The sequence below is a fragment of the Pteropus medius genome, unplaced genomic scaffold (assembly GCF_902729225.1).
Source record: "Pteropus medius unplaced genomic scaffold, Ma_sr-lr_union100, whole genome shotgun sequence".
Lineage (NCBI taxonomy): Eukaryota > Metazoa > Chordata > Mammalia > Chiroptera > Pteropodidae > Pteropus > Pteropus medius.
The window spans coordinates 18,354,194-18,381,341 of NW_024349801.1; the positions used below are offsets into that span (position 1 = coordinate 18,354,194).

General features: G+C 39.3%; 1 protein-coding gene across 2 annotated transcripts in view; it reads left to right on the forward strand.

Annotated features, from left to right (window-relative positions):
* Positions 1 to 8,706: 8,706 nt before the first annotated feature.
* Positions 8,707 to 27,148, forward strand: part of CBFB (core-binding factor subunit beta) — a 49,083-nt gene continuing 30,641 nt past the window's right edge. For both annotated transcript variants that reach the window (XM_039888903.1, XM_039888902.1), the window contains exons 1-3: positions 8,707 to 9,064; positions 9,302 to 9,388; positions 13,793 to 13,909. In XM_039888903.1, coding sequence (XP_039744837.1) covers positions 8,987 to 9,064; positions 9,302 to 9,388; positions 13,793 to 13,909 — 282 coding nt within the window. In that variant the 5' untranslated portion in view covers positions 8,707 to 8,986. The remainder of the gene's footprint in view (positions 9,065 to 9,301; positions 9,389 to 13,792; positions 13,910 to 27,148) is intronic.

Below are 27,148 nucleotides of genomic sequence, written 5' to 3' on the forward strand. Positions count from 1 at the left end.
TCTGGATGAGGCTGAAGTTTCTAGAAGGGAAGAAGCAGTGAGGAGGGTTCAGTTCAAAGGTCCAGAAATGAAATTGACCAAAGAGATCTGCTGCCCAATACTTGTCTTTCCCCTGCCAGTCCCATAAGGGACTGTGTTACAGGAGCTGAGGCCCCTGACCTGTCCTGGATGCAGCAGCATGGGATTCAAGGTAGCCTCTTCTTGGTGCCCTCCCTCTGCCCCACCCCCTCAGGTCTAGCCTTGGTAGGGAAGGGTTGGGGGCTTGCTCTGATCTGTAGAACCTCTCCCTCAGGCCCTGTTGGGTCAGACTTTCTGTAAGGGAGAAGGAATCACTTCCTTCAAGGAGTGAGAAGTCCCCTTTCCATGTACCAAGGCCATTAACTATGTGGAGGGGAAAGCACCTGTGAAAAATTGGGGTGTAGGGACTGAGTGAGGAAGTGACACAGTGACAAATACACCACTTTGTCTTAAATTAAAGTGGAAGTGTATTAAATTAAAGCATGCAGAAAGGAACACAGAGAGATGAAACAGACAGTGGACCAATCTTCCAAGAAAGTCAGGGTTAAGGAAGTAAACAGCAGGTGGACACACAGCCAGACAGATATAAGGACAGAGCCAGGACAGTGCTGAGGGCTGTTTAGGCTGGAGGAGTACAGTACCTGGGCACTCGGAAGGTAGCAGTGGGCAGGAATGTTTCTTATCTCAGTTGCCTGACCACTGAGACTCCCGGGAGATGATGGAAAGGATCATCTAGAAAGGCTGTGGGAGCACAGAGGAGATGACCTAACTTGATTGGGATGAGGAGTCAGGGAAGGCTTCCTGGAGGAGTATCTGAAAGGACCCATAGGAAACCGTGGAGGGAATGGAGGTGGAGAGGGAGAGCAAGCCATGTCAGCCAGAGGACACAGCAGGAGCAAAGGCCTAGAGGCAGGAATTAGCCTGTGTTCCATCCCAGCAGCTCTGTGTCAGCATGGCCCACACATGAAGTCTAAGAGAGGAAATAGGGCCCAAAGCTGGAGCACCAGGCCTCTGAGCCTTGGAGGGAGCATGGTCTCTACCCTGAGGCACTGGGGAGCCATGGGAGAAACATGTCCTGGCCAGACTTATCTTCCAGAAGGATCTTTGAGTTTACAGAGTACAGAGTAACCGGAGGAGGAGAGAGTAGAAGTGGTGAAACCAGGGTAGGGTGGTGCAAAACTGGACAGTAAGTCCCACAGGATGGCCCCTGGGGCACTGTGGTTCAGAGCTCTCCCACTCAGCCTACCCTGGGAATTCATGTGACCAAGGGGTACGGGAAGGGCCAGGTGTGGCTGGGGAAGCCCTCCCCCACCCCATAGAAAGCCAATCAAGACAGCACTCTAGTATTTACCACTGACCCTCTATAGTCCCAGCGATACCTCTATAATCCCATGGTCATGAGGGGTTGGGTTTTCACCTAATTGTGTTCCTGTCTGGACCTGTTCCTCTGTGTGTGTCCTCAGGCAAGCTACTGGCCTCTCTGGGCCTGGTTCTCCTCAGGTGTGTGCTGGGAACAATACTCCAGTCCAGCCTCTTCCAGCTGTGGTCCAGGACGCCTATCACTGTGGAAGAGCATATAGTGACCCCACCAAGGAGCCACTGGGTGATCATTATAGATCTCCTACCGTGAAGGAACAAGAACTCTTTTGAAGGGGAGCCTGAAGGTGGAAGAAAAGCCTTTCAGGAAATTAGCATGAGTGGCATGAAAATTTATCAAAAGCTGATAGAGGTGCCAGTGTCTGATTCATGTCTATTGCCTAAGGATCAGCTCTTTTGGCCTGAGGGAAGAACTGGTGGCTTCCATAGCCTTCCAGGGACTCCAGACCCAAAACTCCATTGGGTTTGGGCTTGCCACCTACACAAACACTTACACCACAAATGCCTCAGAGAAAGCTCTGATTGGGTGATTGCTTGGTCACCACCTAACCCAAAACATCCATACTGGACAGTCTTTGCAACCCAATATACTTCTTCCAGCCTATCCATGGCATCTCAGTATCCATCACAATCACCAACATTACCTAAGTTTGCAAAGCATACTGGGAGATCCCCATGGGCAGGAGGAAGCAAGATGAAATTAGAATACAGTGGGGCCAGGAAAGCTACCAAGACTGTGCTGTGCCTTTGAGGAGGTTGGGTTCAGTTTCCAGGGCAGGCATTGGTAAGGGGATGCTGTGGGGCAGTCATTCTGTCCAGTACAGTTGAGAAAGGCTTCTTAGAGACCTCTGGACCCATACTTAATGAAATAGTATGAATTTGCTTGGCTGAGGAAGTGGAGAGAAGCAAGCTAGACAGAGAAAGTTAGTCAGGGCTGAAGCTGAACTCCTTGCCGATTCACTCAGAAATATCATCTAACAGAAGAGAATTATTGTCTGTTTTATTAATTGCCCTTGTGTTCCTAGAGGGAAAGCAGGCTGGTGAGGTGGCCGTAGGCTAGTAATTCTGGCTGCCTATTTACAAGGCAATATTACAGCTCAATGGGAAACTTGGCCTGCAAGATAGTTCAGAGCTTCGGAAATTTGGGAAAGAATCCAAGAACAGGGCAAGGAGTCAAGGTATCATCAGCATGGAGACAAAAAGAAAGAAGGTAAATGAGGATGCATTTGGATTCAGGAGTCGATAATGAGCCAGAAGTGAATGTTGAATTATTCAACCTCCTTTATTGATCCATTGATCTCTATCTGCAGGTCTTGGTTTATTCTTAGTTGGCATTTCCTGTGTCTGAGACACTGAGAAGAGAAATGCTGGGAGGAGGGAACAGATTTAAAGACTCAAGAAGAGAGAAGAGGCAATGCCGAAGAGAAATTTGGCAACTGGTATCAGGAAACTTAAAATGCCCATACCTTTTGACATGGTGGTTCTGTTTCTGGAAATTGCCCCTAAAAATGCTATCCAAAACTTTTAAGAAAAAGCCTTAAGCACCATGGTGTTCACAGAAGCCTATTTTATAACGGGAATAATAGGAAACAACCAAGATAAATGCCCAACAATAAGGGATAGGCCAAGATTCCATTAAGAGTTTTATATGATTACATGGGAAAATGTTTATGACATAAGGTTAGGTGATAATGGAGTATTCAAAACTGTACCTATAGAATGTCATAACTATGTGAAGAAATGTGGATGGAAGGAGGCCAAAGAAAATATACTGAAATGTTAGCAGTGATTGTTTTGAGATGGTAGGACTCTTCCTAATTTCCTAAAATTTCTACCAAAAATATGTACAAGTTTTAAATAATTGAAACAAAAGTTAAGGTGGGGTGTGAGAGACATTCCTATGAAGGCTGCACAGTAGTAAAATAAACACAAATTCACAGGTAGCCAAATCCTCCAAGAACCTAGGTGGTTACTGTGCCCTAGGTGTGCTGACCATCTCTCTGGCATATTATGTAGAATGAGGGGACGCTGTGGCACAGTCACTATGTGAAAGACAAAGACCCCTGAATTCATATTTAAAGAAAAAGTATGAGTGTTCCCAGCAAAGAAAGAGGAAAAAGTTATGCTAGATGGAGAACAGTAAGAGCAAAAGCCCTGAGGCATGTGGGAAATGCAAGAAGCCAGTATGGCTGGATTGTAGGATACCATGAGGAGAAATAATGGGAGATAGGATTGGAAAGGAAAGGAATGATTGTCTGGGTTTCATGAATACTGGGCTAAGGGTCTTTTGCCTTTCTAACACGGGCAAATAGAAGACTTTGAGGAAGAGGCTTAGGCAGGAGGATAGTGTGGTTAGAGCTCACCACTGTCATTCTCCAGACCCCTAATCTAATCTATTTTTCGTTACCTGCCAGAAGTTTTGAGAGTAGGAAAGGGGAGGAGGAGCAGTCTAAAGCATCCCTCAAAGACCGTCAGCCAGGCCTCCTGACCCCAGCCAGGCCTCCTGACTAGGCTAGGTCCCCATCCCCAGGCACCCAGACAAACCCCTTGCCTCCCGTGACCAAAAGAGACTGATTTGGAGCCTGGGCAAGATTTGCAAACGTCAAACTTGTAATTACAAGGGTGAAATCATCTGGTTCCTTTTAAGCAAACAGATTTATTGATCCCAACACTGAAGAATGCTATTCTGGGGAAATTTGCTCCTCTTCGTTTTCCTCTCCCTCTGGGATGACTGAGATGATGGGGGAGGGTGGCAAGGAAGCTAAGAAGGGGGACAACTTCCTGGGAGGGGAAATTGTTTAGTCCCTAAGGGTGAATTTTATGGTATGTAAATTATATCTCAGAAAAGAATTCTTTAGGGCTCAGGAAACTGCCTCGTTCAAGAAGATGACATACACATCCTGGACTTAGGCCCATCTCCATCCAGAAACTAGAAGCTGGGTAGAGCTAGGGCTTTAGGCCCTGTGCCAGACACTAATTTCCCTTCTCTCTCACCCGCTTCAAGTCTCATTTGTGGCTCCAGATCCTATTTCAGCTCCAACATGGTACAACATTTCTCAGTAAATGAAGGGAAACTGTTTTCTTAGAAAAAATGCACCAGAGGCTCAGGGACCTGGGAAGACCTCACTCCCTTTTCAAGGAGGGGCAGATGTGGGTGGCTGTTGACACTATAAAGACCTCGATAAAGCCATTCTTTTGATAAAGATGGGGAGACAAGACGTATAGGCCTTGACCTTCCAAGTCTAAGAAGAACAAACAGTTGGGCTTGGGGCCAGGAATGCACAACCATCAAGGGCAAGAGCCACATCCTGCCATAAGGCCTACAATAGGACCCCTTCATTCAACCTGTTGGAGATCATTTGGGAGCATGGTAGGGTGCTCCAGGAGGGACGATTCCAGCCATAGCTCTCCATGAGCTTAGTTAGGTAGACAAGCAGGACTTTTAGCATCTCTTCCAGCAGAGGCCTTAGAGTTGAATGGTTAAGAGCATGACCCTGAGATCATCAGCCCCTTTGAGCCTCGCTTTCCTCATCTGTAGAATAGGGTTAATAATACCAAACTTGCAGGGTTATGTTGAGGATTGAACAAAGATTATATACTCCAATGCTTAGCCATTTTATCTCCGATGGGTCAGGTCTTATCATTATCCTATGGTCACCGATTTACCATTTCAGAGTCTCTGTTTCCTAATTTGCCAGATGGGTACAAGACCTGTCTTAGAAGGTGGTTGTGTGAATTAACTGAGATAAAGGGCATAAAAGCACCCAGCCTCACAGCTTCACAGTTAGACCAGACAATTGAGGGTTCTCATCCCCTGACCATTGTTATTGTGCATTTTCTACCCACTCATTCAAAGTCAGGCTGGGAGTCCTGCAGGAGCAGCTGCTCACCCAGGAAGGTAAAGAAGAGGATGCCCTGGGCAGTCTGAATCCTTATAAGAAGAAGGCTTTAAGTAGTGGGGCTTCAGAGAAATCAAGCAAATTTTGGGTGTGGGGAGGGTGTTTCTAGGCAATAAACAGATACCCTCAGGCTTCCATCTATGAGCCCTACTAGAGCTGGCTATAGCAAACCCCTCCCTGGGGTGGTGTCTAGATCAATTCAAACCCAGCTGGACAGAAGCACAGAGCTAAATATAGCTGACACGGGTGAAATTTTCCTTTATTAATTTCCTTTAATTCAGTTTTTTAAATAAATGAAAAAAATTAGTAACAACAACAAAAAAGGCATACAGAGGTCAGCTGAGGAGATGGCCTCCTTCAGCCCACGGCTTGTTTCCCGGCTGTACTGGCCAGTTGGACGCCAGACAATGCCGAGTGTGGGTTACCCTGCGGCCTGCAGTTGCCAAAGGCTGTCTGTGGTGTTGCTGTTCTGGGTCTGCCTGGCAGGCTTTCTCATCCCTTTCCTTCAGGACATCGTTTCCCATCTGCATGAGGCAGAGAGAGTACTCTGCTCTGTTCTGTACTCGCACCCTTCCTTGTCCAGCTCCCTTGAACCTAGAAAAGATTTGTCTCGACCCTGACCTTTTCCTTGTCAAGGCTCATCTGTCTGTCTGGGCTTTGCCACTCTAGTGATATTTCAGCTTGTGTTTGTTCCACATTTACCATAGCAGAAACAATTATTACTAGAGTCCAAAGACCAGGATCAGTTGCAGGTCTGTGAGCCCTACCTGGACCCACTGTGAAGTAAGTGCTGCTGCCCTATGGATCATTTTTTAGAGACAAAAAATGGAGAGTTTTATACAAATGCCTACCTAAAAGGAATATGGTGGTGCCAAATGCTATCACATGGGATATCCAACAGCAGAAACTGCTTCCCTAACCACTGGACTTCAGATCATCCTTGTTGACTGGGAGCAAAGTCATCATCTTCCTCTTATTTAACAATGGCTGTGTTGCCCTAGTGTCTGAAGTTCTTAGCTGAACTGGGAAGACTTGAGGTAGAGGAAGCAGATGGGTGAAAGCTTCTATTGCTGTGAGTTCTGCCTTGGTGCCTTGGGGTAGCGGCTACCTCACTCATCTCTCAAAATAAGTTGCAGATTTTTTAAAACTATTTTTTTTCCTGCACTTTGCCTGAGCTGATGTGGAGTTTCCCACTCCAGTTTTACCAGAGCCTTTAGGCAACAAAATAAAAATGGCATCCTTTGCTAGATGTAGCTGATGCAAACTATTTGGAGGGCGCACAAGACACTCCCACTCCCTCCTTTGGGCAAAACTGCTCTTCCCCTCTCTCAACTATCAGGTTCTCTCTGAGGCTGCCAATCCCAGGCCCCCAACCTCTGATGGGAGATCATGTGACGTAAGCTGGCTAGTGTCATCACACCAGCCTGGACATGGTGATTTGGTAGAGGGAAGAGTATGTGACCTAAACTGGACTAATCAAAGATCTTCCCAGGAATTTTATGAGTCAGAGATGGAGAAATGGCTATTCCCATCCTTTGCCAGGAAATGAATGCCATTGAGAGATCTTGAGAACATTAAGCAGTGAGAAGAAATGAAGAAACAGAAAAGAGAGTATCTATCCCTTTCTGTGATTTATTTACCTAAAATAACATGGACCCCCTTTTTAGATTTAAGTTTGCTTGAATTGGGTTGCCGTCACTTGCGATTAAAAGGGACCCGAGAGGAAGATTCTGAGATAGAGGGAGGCACAACAGTAGTGGGTGGTGACATACATATCTATGCCTGTTCTATTTGTGTACACACATTCACACAGGCTTGGTGTGGGCAGGGGAGCATGCCCTTGGATGGAACTGATTTTATGTTCGCTATTCAGAAAGAGTATATTTGTTAAAACCACCAGACTACAGATTTGACTTTGCTGAAAACTCCCTCTCTGACCTTAGGTGATGGATCACTCTCTAGACCTCAGTTAGGATCACCAACCATCCCATTTTGCCAGGGACTGAGTGGTTTCCTGGGACATGGGAGTTTCACTGAAGTCCAGTGGTTAGCCTGAGGAAAACCAGGACAATTGGTCACCCTAGCTTAGTTTTGTATTTGTAAAAATGAGATTAGACTAGACAGAGATGGGACGTTCTGCCAAACCCTGCATTCACACAGACATTGCCAGTTGCCCTTGGCACTAATTCCTGCGAATTTCAGTGTATCTTCACAATTCTTTGCAATATGGCCAGCTACTGTCAATCGGAGTTGGCACCATTTGCCATCCTTGGACTGAATTTTTGACAAGCTGGAATTTTAAGGATCATAATTTATTGAGTACCAACTTTGAGTCAAGCTCTGCTCTAAATCCCATGTCAAACTCTCTCCAGTTTGGGCTAAATCAGGAGTCCCCAACCTCCGGAGTCACAGACCAGTACATGGTTCCTAACAGGACCATGGCCTGTTAGGAACTTGGCGGCACAAGAGGTGAGCAGCGGTGCCAGCCGGTGAAGCTTCATCTGTATTTGCAGCTGCTTCCCAGCGCTAGCATCACCACCTCAGCTTCACTTCGGATCATCAGGCATCAGATTCTCACAGGAACACTGGTCTCTGGTGCCAAAAAGGTCGGAGACCACTGGGCTAAATGACTTCCCTAGAAACTGCGAATTTTATTTTTTAGGATCTGATTGCACGATTGGGTAAATATATGAACTGGCATTAGGATGAATATATAATTCAGCTTGTTCTTCCTTAGAAACTTAAATTTATTGAGTGCTCATTATGTGTTAGACCTACATAAAGACTCTCACGCTAACACTGCCAGCTTGTCTGCATTTTGGAAATAAGCAAACTGAGGCTTAGCCGTCCAGTGCTAGCCTCAGGCCCCAGTCACCAAGCAGGGGAGTTGAGATCCTATCTAGAAACGTCTGACACCAACAGCTCCGACCTCTCCATCATGATGCGAATTCAGTGGGATGCTTTGGTCTGTTTCCATCTTTAGTCTTTGATGTGTACAGCTTGCATCCACTCCTTCGCCTTTGGGGACGCAAAGCCCCCAAGGACTTAAATTTCCTCGCGTTCAAGTCACAATTTAGGGTTACTCTGCGCGGCTGGGGAGCACGAAAGTTCCGTACAGTCGAAAGAAAGACCCACGGAGGCCGTTTCATCTCCAAGGACCGGGCAGATTTACACAGGGCGGTTCCACAGTGAGTGGCCCGCGGGCGGGTGAGGGAAAGAGGGCTGCGCGGCGACAAGAGCTCGGGTTCGCTGCAGCCCAGCTGCCCCGCAGGCGGGCGGGTAGCGCATGCGCGACGCGGGTCGCAGAGTTGTGAATGGTGCGTTTTGTTTGCCGGAGTTTGGAGCGGGCGGGCGCGCGAGGAGGAGAGGTGGGGCCGACGGGGGCGGGGCCGGCAGGCCAGCGAGGTGGGCGGCGAAAGGAAGTGGCGGCGGTGGCAGAGGCCGGGGGTGGCAAGTGTTGGGTCCGCGCGCGCGGTAGGCAACGGCTGAGGCGGTGGCGGCGTGGGCTGGGACCGAGCTAGCGGCGGTACCTCAGACTCACGGGAGCGGGAGCCCACGCGGGCGGGCGCCTGAAACAAAGGGAAGCGAGAGTCAGGGCACGGCGGGTGGGCGGTCAGTCGGTCAGCTCGGAGCCCGCCAGCGGGTGCCCGCGCAAGCCCCGAGCCCGGCCGGCACGGCCTCAGGGCGGGAAGATGCCGCGCGTCGTGCCCGACCAGAGAAGCAAGTTCGAAAACGAGGAGTTTTTCAGGAAGCTGAGCCGCGAATGTGAGGTGAGGCGGGCGGGCGCGGAGGCCGCGGCGCGCCTGGAGTGGGCCCCAGCGTAGAAAAGTTTGGGCGGCGCGGCCCCCAGGAGCCCCGCGCCGGCGCGCCGCCGGATGGGCAATCTCTCCCCGGCAGCCGTCTGCCCGCAGACTCTGCTTGCTCTTATCGGCGCCGCGGGAGGCGGGCGGGCGCGCGGGTGGCGCCGCGGATTTGGCTTCTGATTTCGGGCCGTCTCTGCCTTGCAGATTAAGTACACGGGCTTCAGGGACCGGCCCCACGAGGAGCGCCAGGCGCGCTTCCAGAACGCCTGCCGTGACGGCCGCTCAGAAATCGTAAGTCGGCGGGGCTGGGGGCGCGGGGCACCACGGCGCGCGCGTCACTTGTTGCGCTGGGGCTGCCGAGGCCCAGGCGGGTTCCGGACGGCGCCGCGGACGCCGCGGCTCCCGGAACTGAGCGGGCGCCGTCTCACTTCCTACTTGGGATTCAAAATGCGAAACCAGACGCTGGAGGGCCGCGTTCTGCCGCGGAGACGCTTGCTTCCCTGTGGCCCTCGGCCGGTGGGTATGTTTCCCAGGCACGACTCGGCAGTTTGCCGCGAGTGGAACTCAAACCGGAGGGCAGCTAAACAAGAAAGGGTTATTGTATAGGCTGTGGTGTGAGTAAGGCGTCGGGGTATTTTAAGAAAACACCCAGGGATCTGACTCCTGGTTGATAGTTTGTTCCTGAGACTCTAGATTTGTTAATAAATTTATATGTGAAGTTTATTGCCAATGTAGCTGAGAATACAGCTTTACACCAGTTATCTGCGATCATAATAGAGGAAAAAGCCCAGAAGAAGGTGCCAGTTTCTTAGAATGTTAAACCTCAGAAGAATCAGAAAGAAACCATTATCGTCTTTTTTCATACCTAAAAAATATACCCCGTTGCTTCTGCATGGATTTGCGAAAACCACAGTTGATTTTGAGGCCGTTGTTTTAGGTGATAGATTTGGTGCTTCTCCACCAAACCTGATGTTAAAAATTTTCAGATGTCCTAGTTCCTTTCATCTCCTTTTAGTTTCTTCACGGAGGTGCTAATGAGGGGGGAATAAAGAAGCCAAAGAACGAGTAGGAAGAAACGAAAGAAAAATTGATTATTAATAAAAAAGTTAAAGTACTTTGTAATGGAATCCAGTTATGTACTTCGTGAATTGGGCCCATTGCGTTTGAAGAGACTTGAAGCTACGGTGCAATTTGAATCTGGATTAACAGTAGGAAGACATATTGGAACATTTATTTCTCTCACTTTGTAGAGAATCTACTTATTTTTGTTGAGATATAATTCACATGCCATAAAATTTTCCCTTTGCATCACCAAAATCATATTTATTTTTAAAGAATATAAATATGTTGAGATTTAAAATGGTCTCTTTTTAGAATTGTATTACACATAATGAGAAGACACTGGCTAAATTTATCAGGAGCCTTAGAATAGTTGGTTATTATTGCATGTTATGAAAGAAAATCTCCAGCTTTTAGCCCACTGCCAAGTTTCTTGAGTAGTTATGATTAAAACATATATGACAAATATCTTTTGGGTTTTGGCACTGAGTGGTAGAAGGTTCGTTGATTAGTTGGTCCAATGATTATATCGTCCTCTGCCTGGGTTTCCTTTTGCAAAAGGTGGATGGTATAGTATACTTAACCAATGGATTTCCTGGAGGTAATCGATGTAAGTAAAAAAGATGAGATACAAAGTGTCAGGATATTTTAAAGCTGAGGTTTGTTTTTGGAAACTTAGTGAAGCATAGCTATTAGGGTTTTTCTGTCATATTGGACTTTACTGCATATGATTATGAACTGGGAGTATAATCTACAATATATCTGAATTGCTGTACTATAATATTGCTGTATATTATAGCAGTATTATATAGGGTGCTTGTATTTGTCATAAATTTCCAAGAATAAATCATACACATGTTCTAGGTCTTCCCTTCCAATATCTGATCCTACAAATTTTAGTAAGTTCTTAATACCTGACAAGTATAAAAAATTGAATGTAGATTGAATTCTTTGTAAGATTTGCACTTAAGACAACATATATGTCTTAATTTGTTGAGTAATGTAACTATTTGTATTTGGGAAGGAATTCCACATTTCCCTCTTTCTAGTTTCCGTCCTTTAATTCAGTGTTCTCCACATTTAAATTACGAGATTCTTAGCTTCTAGAGGTTGGAGACCACATTAATTCTGTGGTATATTCGTTAATATAATCCCCTCTGTGCAGGTACTTTGCACAATGCCTTTTGCATCATAGTACTTGATGAATTCAATTTAGAGGTTGCTTAATTTAATTCCTAAAATGTATCTTTTGACTTATGAACAGGCAGTGGCTTTTACTTATTTCGTTGTGGAAATAGATGTGGAAAAGGCATTCTTTGGCCTCTATTTTTACAGCATTTATATACATCAAAAATATACATAGTTCCCAAAACTATCCCCAACCCTTTTCTCTCTTCTTTTTCTTCTGAATATCAATATATCAGTGACGTCGATGAAGAGTTTATTTAGTATTTAAATGTGAAACAGTTTAAAGGCTGTGATGATCATCTCTTCTTAACTATGAAACTTAGCCAGACTCCTTAATCATAGAGTGAATAAGTGATTATGGGTGAGGGGTAGAATCTATTTGGTAAACTCTGATTTATTCCCCATGTAAGTTCTTACTATAGTAAAAGTGTTAGCAATGTCTTCAACACTAATGATTAATAAAAGAAAAAAATACTTATGATGGGTATGGAGATTACCGTGAGAGCAGTAAAATATATATTTTTAATTTTGAAGATGGAAGTATAAAAGCTATGTTGGATCGGCAAAAGTGTGCTGTTTTATAATTTATGAAGCCTATAAAACATATTTAGCACAACCTGGAAATCTTACATATAGACAATGATACCAGTGTAACATTTTTATGTTTTGGAACAGAATTTTCCCAACTCATTTTTTGTATAGGGATTCCATTAAAAAAGTTCTGTGGTCAGATAAATTTGGGAAATGCTCTTCTAGAATGGTCTGTTTTTTATCACTCTGTCTCAGAGAAAGGGATCTTGATGAGATAATGGGTATAAAGCGACAAAGCAGGAAATCTCTTCTGGGGATGGCCTTAAGATGGGAGGTGAGGTAATAAGATCTGTAGACTGTGCTTACCTAGCATGGAGCTGATTTGGAGTACTAGCTGAATACTGAAGAAATATGCCTGGGAGATTTTGACACAGGGCATTGATTTATTTCATGGGCAGAATCTCTTATGTGCCACTACTCTGCTCTGAGAATTTCATTATCTGAGAGTGAAAACATTAGGTCTGTTGAACTCAAAATTATTTCTCTTATTTAACAAATACTTAGCATTTACTTGGTACTTTACAAATATAAATTTGTGAGGAAATTGAGGTACAGAGTTAAGTAACTTGCCTCAGGTCACACATCATGGGCAGTTTGCCTCCTTGAGTCTGCTTTTCATTTGAACTATTGTTGGTTTATTTCACTCGATTGTTTTTTAAACTTATGTTAGTAGTGGGGCAAGATTTTTTTAAAGTTAATATAGTAATGATGTTTGTTCAGTGTCTGTTCATATAAAATATCTACCACAAGAAAGAGTATCCCAGTTGATTAGGGAAATGCCATCAAAGACGTATAGAGATTTAGCAGTTAAGTTGACAATTGTATATAATGGTATCAGTAATAGAAATAAGAAGTATAATTTTTACCTCAAGAATTTAAGCTCTTTGATCATCAGAGGAACTAGTAGATAGTTGAATCAGCTAATGGCTTTAAACAAATTGCCCAAAATTTGTACCCTTTGCTTTCAGATGAAGATTCTACGCTTGAAAGCACATTATGCTTTAGAATTTTAATTCTAAATTTACATTTAAATGATGAAAAATGCATTTTTTTCAAAATACTTTTTACCTATTTATTTCTTAATTTCCCATGGGAAGAGGGGCAGTGTTATTCCCTTTTTTACTTGGGGGAGATATAGTTAAATTGCTCAGGGACTACACAGAATGACACTTTATTGAAATGGTTTTAGATTGTTTTGTCTGTTGAGCTGTGCCATCCAAATCTTCTATAAATATTAGATGAATACCTTTTTGTTATAGTCAGATCCAGTTATCCTAAGGTCAAATTTTAGAAAATGCATATTTTTTTAATTACCCAAGATTTTAGAATGGGAAGTGCTGTCACATCACATGCTAATGTATGGTTTATCAGAGGCAAAAAGGTCCTGTGTGTTTTTAACATGGGCTTTAGAGCATAGTGTTTCCTTGAATAAGGGAAATCAGGAAAAATTTAAATGTCTCATTTACACAACTTTAAATTGTGGTATGCTTTAAAATTCAAAAGGTTCACATCATCAGTGATTTTTACATTTAAAAATGTAAGTTAAATTCAGGGATGGTGGCTCTGGTTAGACATTAGCAATGTGTGATCCTAACGTCAGCAAAAAATGACCTGAAAGAAAGTATTGATTCTGTGTCTTGATTTTATATTTAAGCAGCCAATGGCAAATGTCCTCAAAATGGAATCAGATGTTTGTAACTTAATACTTAAGAAAAATGATGAGTGCATGTTTTTTACTTTTAAGTATTCTCGATGCTGCCTGGCTTACTACAGAAACTGATGTAAAAATAAATGACTGCCTGCATAATTTATGTAATGTCCTGCTTCTGATCCTGTTTGTATTGATTTTTCTAAAAGGCTTTTGTGGCTACAGGAACCAATCTGTCTCTCCAGTTTTTTCCGGCCAGCTGGCAGGGAGAACAGCGACAAACACCTAGCCGGGAATATGTCGACTTAGAAAGAGAAGCAGGCAAGGTAGGAAACATTTCTTTGCAATTTCAAGTACTGTGGATTGCTTTAGTAGGGATTATCTGATAATTTACATTTTAATAAAGAGATCACAGGTCTGATTATACAGGCATATGGTCATATTTGTTTTCATTTTATATAAGTATATAACACAATTTAAAAAAATCACTGTCAAAAATTTTTCTATCATTCCACTACTAATTTCATGTATATAATATTCCCCACAGAAAGTTCTAGCCTTTAAAGAGAATGGTATACTTTCTTCCACATAACATTCAAAACAATTTCTTTAAAAGTATTAATGGAATTTTTTTGTTTGTTTCTTTGTTTTTTTACTAAAATGTTTGTGACTGCAATGCTGGAAAAAAATTTTAAAAGAAAAATGAGAAAAGGCTCTGTAGGCTTAAAATTTAATACTATTTAGAAATTGCTAATGGATGACTTTCTACTATTACTATTTGAAAAAATAATATGAAAACTTTAACTTGGAAATCATTTTTTTTTGTTTTGTTTTAAGGAAAAGCTTCTGAGAAAACAAATAAGTGCCTTAAAATTTTTATGTTGAATGTTTAAGTTGAAGATGAATAATGTACATGAACATGTTTAAGCTGAGAGCCCTATTAAAATCTAAGTTAAATATATTATATGATTTTGGAGAAATTTTAATGAGTAATATCTTGGATTGGTTCATCTTTTTATGGATAAGTTGACTTCAGTAAAATATTTAAAGAAAAAAATTTTTTGACCTCACTTTATACTCAATTTTTCTCGTTTCCTTTGCAGTGTTTCCATACCTGGTTTTATCAACTTCATAAGTTACTTTTCTAAGTGTTGTCATGAGTAGTATAACCTATCACTTTATTTGCAAAACATAAGAAATATCTGAATATTCCTTTGAGGAATTTAAAAGATTTTTTTTTCCAGCTATATTAGGAAATTTCTGCTCATGTGTATATACAATGAAGAGGTTTTTTTGTTTTCGTTATGAAATAAAGTTTGCTCTTTTGATGGTGACAAACCAACTAATCTTTGGAAAGGGAGAGAGAAAATAGATTACAGAATGTTAAAAATGAGTAATAAGGAGTTTGCTTTCCTTTGTATTAGCTTGTTTGCTTGGAAGATTAAAAGCAAATGTTCCAGATCTTACTATTTAATAATTCTTATATATAAAGGAGAAGTTTAGGTCATTGTAGAATTATTGCTTTTTTGTCTGGTGCATGTATGTGTGGCTAAATGAAGAAATTATTGTTTTCCTTGTTCAAAGTGTTCTTAAAGTTTGTTTAACATGGTGGCTCAGATAGTACAGACATAGAACAAAAAATCCTTTCCTTTGACTTTAATGCTAAAGTATTTTAAGACTTCAGAATTGACATCTCAATGTTACTGAAGTCTTCCAGTATTGAATAACTATTAAATGGATGTTAATGCTCCTAGGAAGTATATTTGCTTGAATTAATTTAAGGATATCTGTATACTAGATTGAAGACCATATTATCCTTGGCTGTAAGCCATTGAGATGTTTTTAGTTATATGACCAACAACAAAAATGTTGGATAGCTTTTCCTAGGATTTAGATGATATGTTTTCAAATATATCAGGAAAAGTGATAAAACTGACGTAGGCTATCGGGAAACTCACATTTTATTATTTGTTTTAGGAGTTTTGTTTGGTAAGGGGCCAGATATTAAATATTTTCAGTTTTTCAGACATATGGTCTCTGTTGCAACTAGTCAACTCTGCTGTTAGAGTGTGAAAAGAGCCATATAGACAACATGTAAACAAATGAGTGTGGTTGTATTCCAAGAATGGTAGCACTGACAGAAATCAGTGTCCTTTCTCTCAGATTTAAATCTAAAAATGTCATATATTTCTCAAATGTAATTTTGCCAACACCTGTGCTATACCAGTGCTCTAGAAGAAAAGAAGCATTTTAAAGCAAAGAAAGAAAAAAGAAACCTGTGTATTGCTCCATACCACGGGGATAAAATATGCCAGTGAATTTGGAAAAAGGGTACTGACCCATGTTTTCTCATCCATGGCATTCAGGCTCTGGGGTCTCTTTCTCTTCCTCCTTTTTTGTGGTCTCTTTCTGGTAACCACTAGCTTTTATTTCTGTCCCCACAGGACTAGGACTAGAAGCAAAGAAAAATTGAAGAAATTTTCACCAAATGTTAATTATTTACCTCTGTTCCTTACATTGGGTCACAAATCAGTGTCTTTTCTTCCACATACTCTCAACTTAACTACTTCCTGAAGCAGCTTAGTTCTCTTCCCAATCACACCGAGCTTTGAGAAAACTGGTGGTTAAGGCTTTAGAGTTAGGCATAATTGAGTGAGTTAAGTCCTGGTTTCATTTACTACTATGTAACTTTGGGCAAGTTATTTAACTTTTATGGTCCTCAGTTTTAAGATGAGGTTAATGCATACCTCCTAAGGTTGCCCTAGTGATTGAAATAACATATAAAGTGCTTAGCTCAGTACCTGACAGAGTTATTAAAAAATTTATTCATCAAAAGATATTTATAGAACATCTGTTACATGTACTGAGCATTGTCCTAGGCACTTGAGATACATCAACAAATAAAACAAAGATCCTGCCCTGGACCTTGTTTCCTGAAAGTTATGGAGGAGTAGACAATATACATAATAAATTATATATTATGTTACAAAATGATAAGTGCTCTGGAAAGAGAAAAGTAGAGTCAATGAGTAGGAATGTTTGCAGTTTTAAATAAGACAGTCTGGGTAAAGAAGGTCATAGTTGAGTAGAGACCTGAAGGAGATTAAGATATGGTGAGCCACATAGGTATGTGGGAAAGATACTCTAGATAGAGGAGAGAGAGGAAATAGCCATTGTAAAGGCTCTCAAGTGGAAGTATGCACTCAGATAAACAGCAAGCAGGCCATTGTGGTTGGAGTAAACTGAGCAAGGAGGAAAGTAGCAAGAGGTGAGATCAGGGAGATAACAAGGAGCCAGTTTATATGACTATGGGAGCTGTTGTAACAAGGTAGACTTTTATTCTAAGTGGAAAAGGGAAGTAGTTTCAGGTTTTTGAGTAGATGGATGTATGATCTGCCTTAGGTTTTGAAAGGATCACTCCAGTTGCTGGGTTAACAATAGTCTATAAGGGGAGTGAAGCTGGGAGACCAGTTAGGTTATTACCATAATCTTGGTGAGAAGTCTTCTGTTTCCTTCACAGTGTTTTCAAACCTGGTTTTATCAGCTTTATAAGTTACTTTTCTAAGTGTTGTCATTGGAGCAGTGGTCATAGTCTAAATGTATTTTGAGATAGAACCAATAGGATTGGATTATGGATTGGATATGGTATGTAAGAATCAAGAATGACTCCAGGTTTTTTTGGCTAGAGCAGCTAGGAGTATGGGATTTACTGTTATCTAAGATGAGAAAGGCTGTGGGTGGAGCAATTTTGAGGAGCAATTTAGGACATGCAAGTTTGGAGGTAGCTTGTTACTGCGGAGGTAGCTTATTACTGCAGCTTCTATTTTCTCACCATCTACCCTTCTTATGGCATTGCTTTTTCATAAGTGCCCCTTAATTTGCTTATCTTAAGAGTTCAGTAGCCTTTTAAAAAGAAAATTACTGAAGTATAGTTTACTTGCACCCATTTTAAGTGTATAATTTGAGTTTTAACTAATATACGTACCCATATAAAAACCACCCACAGTGAAGATAATATTTCAGTCATTCCCAAAAGTTGCCTCGTGCCCTTTTACAGGAATCTGGGAGTGGCTTGGCTGGATGGTTCTGGCTCAGGGCTGGGGCTGTGCAGTCTGAAGACTTGACGAGAGCTGAAGGATCCACTTTCAAGCTCAACTCATATGACTATTGGTAGGTGGCTTCAGTTCCTAGTCATGTGTGCCTCTGGATAGAAAAAGAATGAAGTCACCCTACCTTTTGTGATATATCCTCCAATCACTTGCGTCTTACTCTGTTCATTAGAAGTCAGTCACTAAGCCCAGCCCACACTCAACAGGGAGGGTGGAGATTTATTCATACACATGGATGTGAATACCAGGAGATTTGGGATCATTGGGGCCATCTAGGAGGCTGGCTACCACAATATTCACTTGGATTAAGTGAATTTAGAAAAAATTAGCATGCTAATAGGAAACAGAAGCACCATGTTCTCTGATATGAATATGGCTTTGCGATCTAAGAAAATGGGCTTGGCAAAATCAGTCCTTTTATTTATTTTTTTCTGCCTTTGCATTGGTTGGAATATTTTCAAACCACGGGTCTTCAATAAGGAAGGCCTGTTAATGAATAACTGACCATAAATATTAGATACTTGATGTATGATCAAGTCAGAGCACAGAGTTTTCTAATTTGTCTTTCAATACATTTGAAACTCACATTTTGGTGTCTAGTGAGCTGTCTACACTGATTTTTAGTAAAGGTCTTTCTCAGAATAGGGTTTGAAATAATACTGTCTAATGGAAGGAGCTTTAGATTTGAGTCAAAAGATTATTTTAACTATTTTCCTTATCTGTAAATGGGAATTATAATGTTTGCCCTATTCATATACCTCATGTATGGGTTAAATGAGATAACAGAATATATGAAAATGCCTTTTTAAATTGTAAAGTTCAAAATCAGGCTATTCGATGGTTTTGTAGGGTGAGATTACAGTTAACTTAATCATGGAGTTTTGGTGCTATGGTGTGCCTTAGCTCAGCTTCACTTCAGGTAGCTAGCTGTGCAGTGTTGGGAAACCACATCTTTCCTGAGTTGTTCATCACGGTGTCTTAATGAACCTTGACAACCAAAATGTTCTTAATTCTTTCTTAATCTAAACTGCTTTCCTCTAATTTAGCTGTCAGAAGGAAGGCAACTGATCAGAATTTAAATCATTCTTACATTAAATCTTTGTAGACCAAGCAACTCCAATTCCTTTAATCTTTCCTCTTAGGACTCATTTTCAATTACTTTTTATTTCAAACAAATGCAAATGATTATGGTTGACCAGAACTTGTTAGTCTTGAGTGGTCAGATTAATGGTTTTTGCATGCATTCCATGTTTTGTAAAGCCTCACTGGGATTTTGAATTAATGATTGTATATACTTATGTGATCCTAGTTTACGAGTATAAAAATAAAGGTATGTAAAATATGTTATAAACTGAAAAAACGAACTTTCTGGTGCTACTGCTTACCATTTTTTCCTATGGAAATTGACTGTGCTGTCCGTCTAGTTTTACTACATTGGTCTCAGAAAGAGAAGCTTAAACTCTTTTTTCCTTTGTTGCATGCCTGTTTCTAACTTATGATTTTAGTTGATGGTCAACACATTGCAGACATTGAAAGGTAGTTATAAAGTGTATGTCATTTGAGTAGGTACTTTTTAAATACGTTTTTTGGTAAGTTGTGTTTTTCCTTTCTGAGCTTTTATACTTAAAAATCTTGTATCCTTTTTCATGAGCATAAAATAACAAAGCAGAATTTAATAGCATTTGATTTAATGAATGAGGACAGACTTGTTTTAAATGGCGTCTCTAAAGTCTGTGACTCCACTTCTTCTGGAGCATTTTGCTTACTTGTCTGCAGGATTTTTGTCCAAAATAAATATTGTGTCTGTTTATATACCATCCACAATTTGGCAGGGTTTAGAGGACTCCTTGATTTTAGCTTTTAGAAATCCTATTCAAGCTCAACAAGTTCCTTCTCAACTCCCTCAACAGCCCAGTCACTCCAAATAAAAGATATCTGCGGTAAAGTTTTTTGGAATGTGATTTTCTCCAAGAGCAATAGAAGCAACTTTAAATTAGCTTGTCAGATCTAGATTTTAAGTATTTCAATTCAACTAAAATATGAAGCATATTTTCCAGCACTTAATTATGAACAGTTTAGTGCATTAAAATAAGCTGGTTTATTAAAAATGTTTTAAGTAGACTATAATAACTGAATCATAAAATTTAGAACTGGAAGCCTTATGCTTATATTTTTAAAGAAAAGCTTATGTTTCAATAATTTTAAAATCGCTAAGAGGGAGAGTTGACTAGCTTCATGAATAAATAAGAATGTTTAAAAAGTTAGGATATCATGTCGTACCTTCCAGTTAGAGTAACATTAATTTGCATATGTACCTCTGAAGTATTTGAAGATCGTATATTCTTTTCTTCCCTTCTCTATAATTGCATTATTTGCCTGGATTTTACCTTTTATTGTAAAAGTAAATTTTCAGTCTTGGCCTTACATAAATGACATATTCCAAGTTAGAGGAGACAAGTCTACATACTGTATATGTCTGAGAGGACCATCCTTAATTCTTCCTCTGCTTGCTTCTACTTCCTACCCCAGTATTCTTTTTAATAATTATTTCAAACACTTCGAGGATAGAGACTGTTGAAATGTTTCAACTGAGGAAATTAATTTTTGAGAACTGCTATATCTTAATTTTACTGCTTCCCATTTTCTCTCGTAATTGCTTTTTTTTCAATTAGTATTATTGAGGTATGATTTATATACAAAATTCATCTATTTTAGGTGTACAATTCAGTGACAGATGTGTACAGTCAGTAATGTAACCACCACTACAATCAAGATATAGAACATTTTTATAGCTCAGAAAGTTTCCTCATGCCCCTTGGCAGTCAGCCCTCCCACCCCTTGGTGTGGGCAACCACTGATCTGCTTTTTGTTACTATAGTTTTTGTCTTTTATAGAATTTCATATAAACAGACTCATACAGTATGTAGTCTTTTGTGATAGGTGTCACTTAGCAACATGCTTTTGAAATTTATCTACGTACATTGTATAGTAGTCCATTCCTTTTTGTTACTGAGCAGTATTTCATAGTGAGGATATGCTTCATTTTATTTATCCATTTACCAGTTGATGGTCATTTGGGTTATTTCTTCCTTTTTGGCTATTGTGACTAATGCTGCTTTGAACATTTACATATAAGTCTTTCATGTGGACATATGTTTTCATTTCTCTCAGGTAGGTATGTAGTACTTGAATGCTGGGGTCATTTCATGAGGATAACTTTTTAAGAAACTGCCAAACTGCTCTCCAAAGTGTCTCTACAATTTTGCATTCTCACTCCGAGTGTATGAGAGTTCCAGTTACTTCACATCTTTACTAACACTTTGTACTGTCTTTTTTGATTTTAGCCATTTTAGTGAGTGTGTAGTTGTATCTCATTTTGGCTTTAATTTACATCTTCCTAACAACTAATGCTGTTAAGCATGTTTTGTGTGCTTGTATGCCATTTGTATATCTTTGGCGAAGTGTCTGTTCCTATCTTTTGCCCATTTTTCTGTATCAAGTTGTTATTGAGCTGTAAGCGTTTTTATGTATTCTAAATATAAGTTCTTTATTAGATATTTTTGCAATTGAAGTTTTATTATGAGTCAGATTTAAAGTAAGAGTAGCCTTGACTGTATTTGACATTAAAAAGAAAAATCTATCTTTCTGATTGTGTGGTTATTAACCGTGAAAGAACAGAAAAATTAAGAAATAAGTATATACCTTCATATACGAAAGAAGCAACAAAATGATTATCAGTGTTAATTTTTAGAATAAAAAGATGAGAAATATATACATAGATATACTTAATGAACACACATACGATGAACATCCATCTAGGAATCGTTTGCAAATTAATCTAGGAAACAGTAGTGATACAGTACTGTATAGGTAGCAATTATAGGGAAATTATTTTTCTCACAGAAAACTTTGGGCATTCTCGTAAAGGCATTGGGGTGAGGGCAAAAGAGTATATTAACTATCTTTGAATACATGGAACTCCCTTTTTCACTTATACTTTTATTTCCTCATTTAAGAATTAGAATAATAGCAAACAGTTCGGTAGCACTGGCTGTGTGCCAGGCTCTTTTAATTGATACATAGATAACATACTGATACTTTTATGATCTTTTTACTGCTTAGAAAACATTTGTAAATTTTAATGCTATTTAGCTGGAGCAGGATAGGAAATTATTTCTTTGATGTCACTTCTTTGACACTTAGTTTTCTACAGATGATTAGAAGCCGCAGATTAGCTAAAATGGTCTTCATGTTATAGACAGTACTATAGTAGGGAATTTAATTATTATTACATTATTTTGTCAAAGTATACAATGTAAAAGTTGGAATTATCTGTCATAAGCTTTTCAGTTTAGGCTGAGCCTTCTTAAACTGATGTGTGTTTAAGAACCAAGAATGTAAAATAATTAATGGAAAATACAATAATGTAAAATGTGCCTTTTGTCAGTATAACTGTGCTTTTAGGACTCTGATGCTGTGCTGTATTGTGTGTCCTAAGAAGGAAAGGGCTCAGTCTGGAAATGGTTGACAGGTTGTGTTTGTGGTTGAAGACCTTTCTTCCATGTATACAACAATACTGAGCCCTTTTATGTTTTAAAACTTCAGATGTAAAGGCAAATTAATCTTCAGATTTAAACAAGAGGGTATCCTAGAACATGTGACTTCAACATTTCTGTTAGGAGAATTTACATGTTTTTAAACACACAATATTCTGTCCATATTAAATGATAATTTCCAGTAAGTATTTGGCCTCACTTGCAGAATATTGCTTTATTTTTTTAAGTTCATTTTATTTTTATTTTTATTTAGAATATTGTTTTAAATAATAGCCTTTTGGGAGAATCTTCTAAATTTTTTGAGAATATTACTTATTCATGTCAGCTCTTCAGTCCTGGTTTGCTATCCCTTTGCTATCAGAACACTTCTGGGCCATTTCTAAAATTGAAATAAAATTACATAACATAAAATTCACCATCTTACCCTTTTTAACGTATATAATTCAGTGGTTTTTAATGTACTCACAGTGTGCAACCTTTGCCACTAATTCCAAAACATTTTCAGAACTCAACCATTTTAAATACATTATGACAATCTGCAAGCCACTTTTTATGATGATCACCGTCACCAGGCACTGTACTAGATGATTTACATTATCATGGATTCTCCTAACCCTGCACTATGTAATTAAGCCTTATATTTGATTTTAGAGCATATTTTGTGATAGTTTGATTTTACAGCTGAGGAAACTGAGATGCAGAGAGGCGAAATAAGTCTTCAAAAGTCATGTAATTTGTTTCCTAGGTAGACCCAGGTCTTTTTTACCCCACAGTCTCTGTTCTTTGCAGTATACCACATTGCTGCTAATAATTATTAGATAAATTGCTAGAATTCCACATACCACCTTCCAAAGCCCTATATTAAATTATTTGAGCCCACCAAGTTATTCTTACCATTAGAGTGAATAAGTGTTACTATTTTAATGTAGTCTTTTTAGACTTCATTTTGATGACTTTGTAACAGCCTTAACCTTCATCTTTTTTCTTTTTTTATTGTCATTGCTTTTTTAATTTACTTTTTTAATTGAAGAAATGACTTAAATTTTTTTTCACCTGTCCGCCTCCTCCCTCCCTCCTCTTCCCCTATCCTCTGGTAACCACTAGTCCATTGTCCATGTCCATGAGTCTCTGTTTGTCCTGCTCATTTGTTGCTTTTAGGTTTATATCCTACATATAACTGATATCATGTGATTTCCAACTTTTCTGTCTGACTTATTTTGCTTAGTATGATTATTTCAGGGCCCATCCATGTTGTCGCAAATGGCAGTATTTCATCTCTTATGGCTGAGTAGTATTCCATTGTATATATGTACCACAGCTTCTTTAGCCAATCATCTATCGTAGGACGCTTCAGTTGCTTCCACATCCTGGCCACTGTGAATAATGCTGCTGAGAACATTGGTGTGCAAATATCTTTTCGGATATGGGTTTTCAAGTCTTTGGGGTAAATACCCAGTCGAGGGATTGCTGGATCATATGGCAGATTAATTCTTAGTTTTTTGAGGAACCTCCAAACTGTTTTCCATAGTGGCTGTACCAATTTGCAGTCTCACCAGCAGTTTATGAGGGTTCCTATTTCTCTGCATCCTCTCCAGCATTTGTTACTACTTGTCCTGTTGATTATAGCTCTTCTAACAGGTGTGAGATGGTATCTCATTGTGGTTTTGATTTGTATTACCCCAATAGCTAGCATTGTCAAGCATCTTTTCATATATTTGTAGGCCATTTGTATGTCCTCTAGAGAGAAGTGTCTGTTCAGGTCCTCTGCCCAGTTTTTGACTGGATCATTTGTTTTTTTGTTGTTATTGAGTCGTATCAATTCTTTGTATATTTTGCATATTAGACCCTTATCGGAGGCGTTGCTTTGCAAATATAGTTTCCCATTCAAATGGTTGTCTCTTTACCTTGTTGATGGTTTCTTTTGCTGAGCAGGCTTTTAGTTTGATGTAGTAACATTCATTTATTTTAGCTTTTACTCTTGCCTTTGAGGTCAAATTCATAAAATTCTCTTTACATCTTTTTTCTTTATAATATTTAATTTTACTTGGATTGTTTTTTTAAGTAGTAGTGCAAATGTTTGCAATGATAATTAAGCTTCTAGAAAACTGCACATAATCAATTCTTTTGTGTTGATATTATGTTAATAATTTGGTAAAGTCCACTGTAATGTTTTAAAAATTCTTACAGAGTTGACTCAGGAATGGATTGCAGTAAATAGTATCTGCCTGTTATTATTTTTTATCTTAATTAAGAAATAAAGAATTTTATAATTTAAGTATGCTTTTTATAAAAAGTATGCTTTTCACTTAAAATTATATCTCATGGATCAGAACATTTCAGGACTCTCTTAAACATGGCTTTGTTTACTTTGAATCAGAATAAAGGTGGCAGAACTAGTAAGCTGTCTATTTTTGGGGGGAGAGGAAGGTATTCATGTGATATATTCTAAAGTAATGTAAAGAGTTCACAATATTTATTCTAGATGCTATGGATTTAACCATGAAATTGACTATCCAGTCTGTTCTTTAGGGAAGTAGTCTATTTTCACACACCCAGAAAATACTTAGAAAACATTAATAATTCAATTAATTAACACAACTACCATTGAGGTAAATGTAGACTCAGGAGTTCTGGGTGCTAGCTTTTACTGCTTACTAGCTGTGTGACCTTCAAGTGAATTACTTAATCTTTTCAGCTTTAATTCCTTCGTTTTAAAATTTTCTTATTGAATGGTTGTAAAGGTCAAATAGGACTTGGGAGAGTTTTGAAAGCTATAAAAAATTTATATAAGTCTAAGATGGTAATGCTAGTTAAACCTGAATGGAAAAGTATTAGGAAGAGAGAGTTAAGAAATGAAGGGAGCTATATGGAGCTGTTTAGGGGAGGGTGGGGGGAAGGGACTTCTTTAAGCAAAGGGTGTTCAAAGTAAAAGCATAGAGTTGCAGAGAGCCCAGAAATAGCATTTGAGGTCTCAACAGTGTTCAAGTTTACGGTGGTTTATGATGCCTAAACTAACATAACATTACTTTTCTATACAGTGAGAAAGCCAGTAGATTTTAAATATACCTCCATGAACAAAAGTTCTGTTTAAGACTATAAATCATATTACATTTTTACCAAATTTTAGACTAAAAATGTTTTCTGCTTAAGCCATGTGTGTCTCAGTTTGAATGTAATTGGTGCTTAAGCATTTTCTCAGATCGCTCACAGACGGAATGGCTCTTCCCAGACAATGGACTCATCAGTGTTTCTATGTGGAGCATTCTTCTGGAAAATGATGTTTAGTGAAAATGATTTAAAAACAACATATGACATTAACTTTGTGTGCGACTGTACATTAAAACCAGTATAATATTTCAGCATGCTTTTGGAGTTTAAGTTTTACTATGTTGTGATTTTTTTTTGTTATTTACAGTACCTTATAAGATGTCCCAAATTAGGTGAGCTAGTTCAACCTTTTACTTTTTAAATGTTTATTTAATTTATTTCCCCTTAAATGCTGTTCATCTTTTCATTTGTTAAATGAATCTTACAAATAAAAGAGTAAATAAAACCATACTATAGTTTTAGGAATGGTAATAAAAGGAGTATCCATGTACCCGCTACTTAAGATATATAGCATTTCTACTACCTTAGAACTGTGATTCTAGTATAGTAGCCTCCAGATACATGTGCCACAAGTCTGAGTTGACATGCTGTGTGTGGAAAAAAATGCACCCCAGATTTTGAAAACTAGGTACAAAAAAAAAGTGCACTATGTCAATTTTTATATTGATTACATACTGAAATAATACTTTAGATGTAATTGGGTAATACTAATATTAATTTTACCCCTTTTTAGTTTTTTAAACATGGCTACTAAAAAATTTATGTATATGACTTGCATCTGTAGTTTGTTATATTTGTTTTTTTGGACAGTGATGCCTTAGAAAACTCCAGTCCTTTTTCCCACTCCACAAAAAAACAAAACAATAAAAACTACTATACCAATTGTTATTCCCTTGCTTTTTTTAGCATTTTATTTCCTATGCATATATCTTTAATGCATTGTTTAGTTTTGAAAAACTGAATATAGCAAGCACAAACTCCATGGAGTGTAAATAAAGGACTGCAGTGTCATTTTAACATGAAAGCTTCTAGGAGATAAGCTGAACAGAATATGAGTCAAGTCTGGATTCAGCTTCCCTGCAAATTTTTAAGAGCCCTTCTAGGAAATTTAGTGAGCAGAGTCATGAGTGGGTTTTGCAAAAACGAGGGCTCACACTGGAGTTGGGGCATCTGGCACAGTGTGAGCCAGTGTTCACAGTATGCTGAAGATCTGGAGGAAATAATGGGGAGTGGGCTGCTATGTACTTTCTAGGCTCACCATGACCTACCTTTCCACAGGAGTTTCCCCATAACTCTTAATCTTGTAAAACTGAAATTCTATATCCATTAAACAATAACTCCCCATTACCTCCTCCCCTAGCCCCTGCCAACCACCATTCTTTCTGTCTATAATTTTAACTACTCTTAAGTACCTTGTACAAGTTGAATCATACAGTATTTGTCTTTTTTTTTAAGTATTTGCCTTTATGACCGGCTTATTTAATTTATCATAATGTTCTCAAGAATCATTCATGTTGTAGCATATTGCAGAATTTCCTTCCTTAAAAGGCTGACTAGTATTCCACTGTATGTGTATGCTACGTTTTGCTCATCTATTCATCTGTCAATGGACACTTGGGTTGTTTCCATGTTTTAGCTATTGTGAATAATAGTGCTATGTACATGGGTATACAGATGTGTCTTTGAAACCCTGGCTTCATTTCTTTTGGGTGTATACCCAGAAGTAGAATTGTTGGATCATAATTGTTGGTAATTAATTTTAATTTTTAAAGAACCACCATACTGTTTTCCA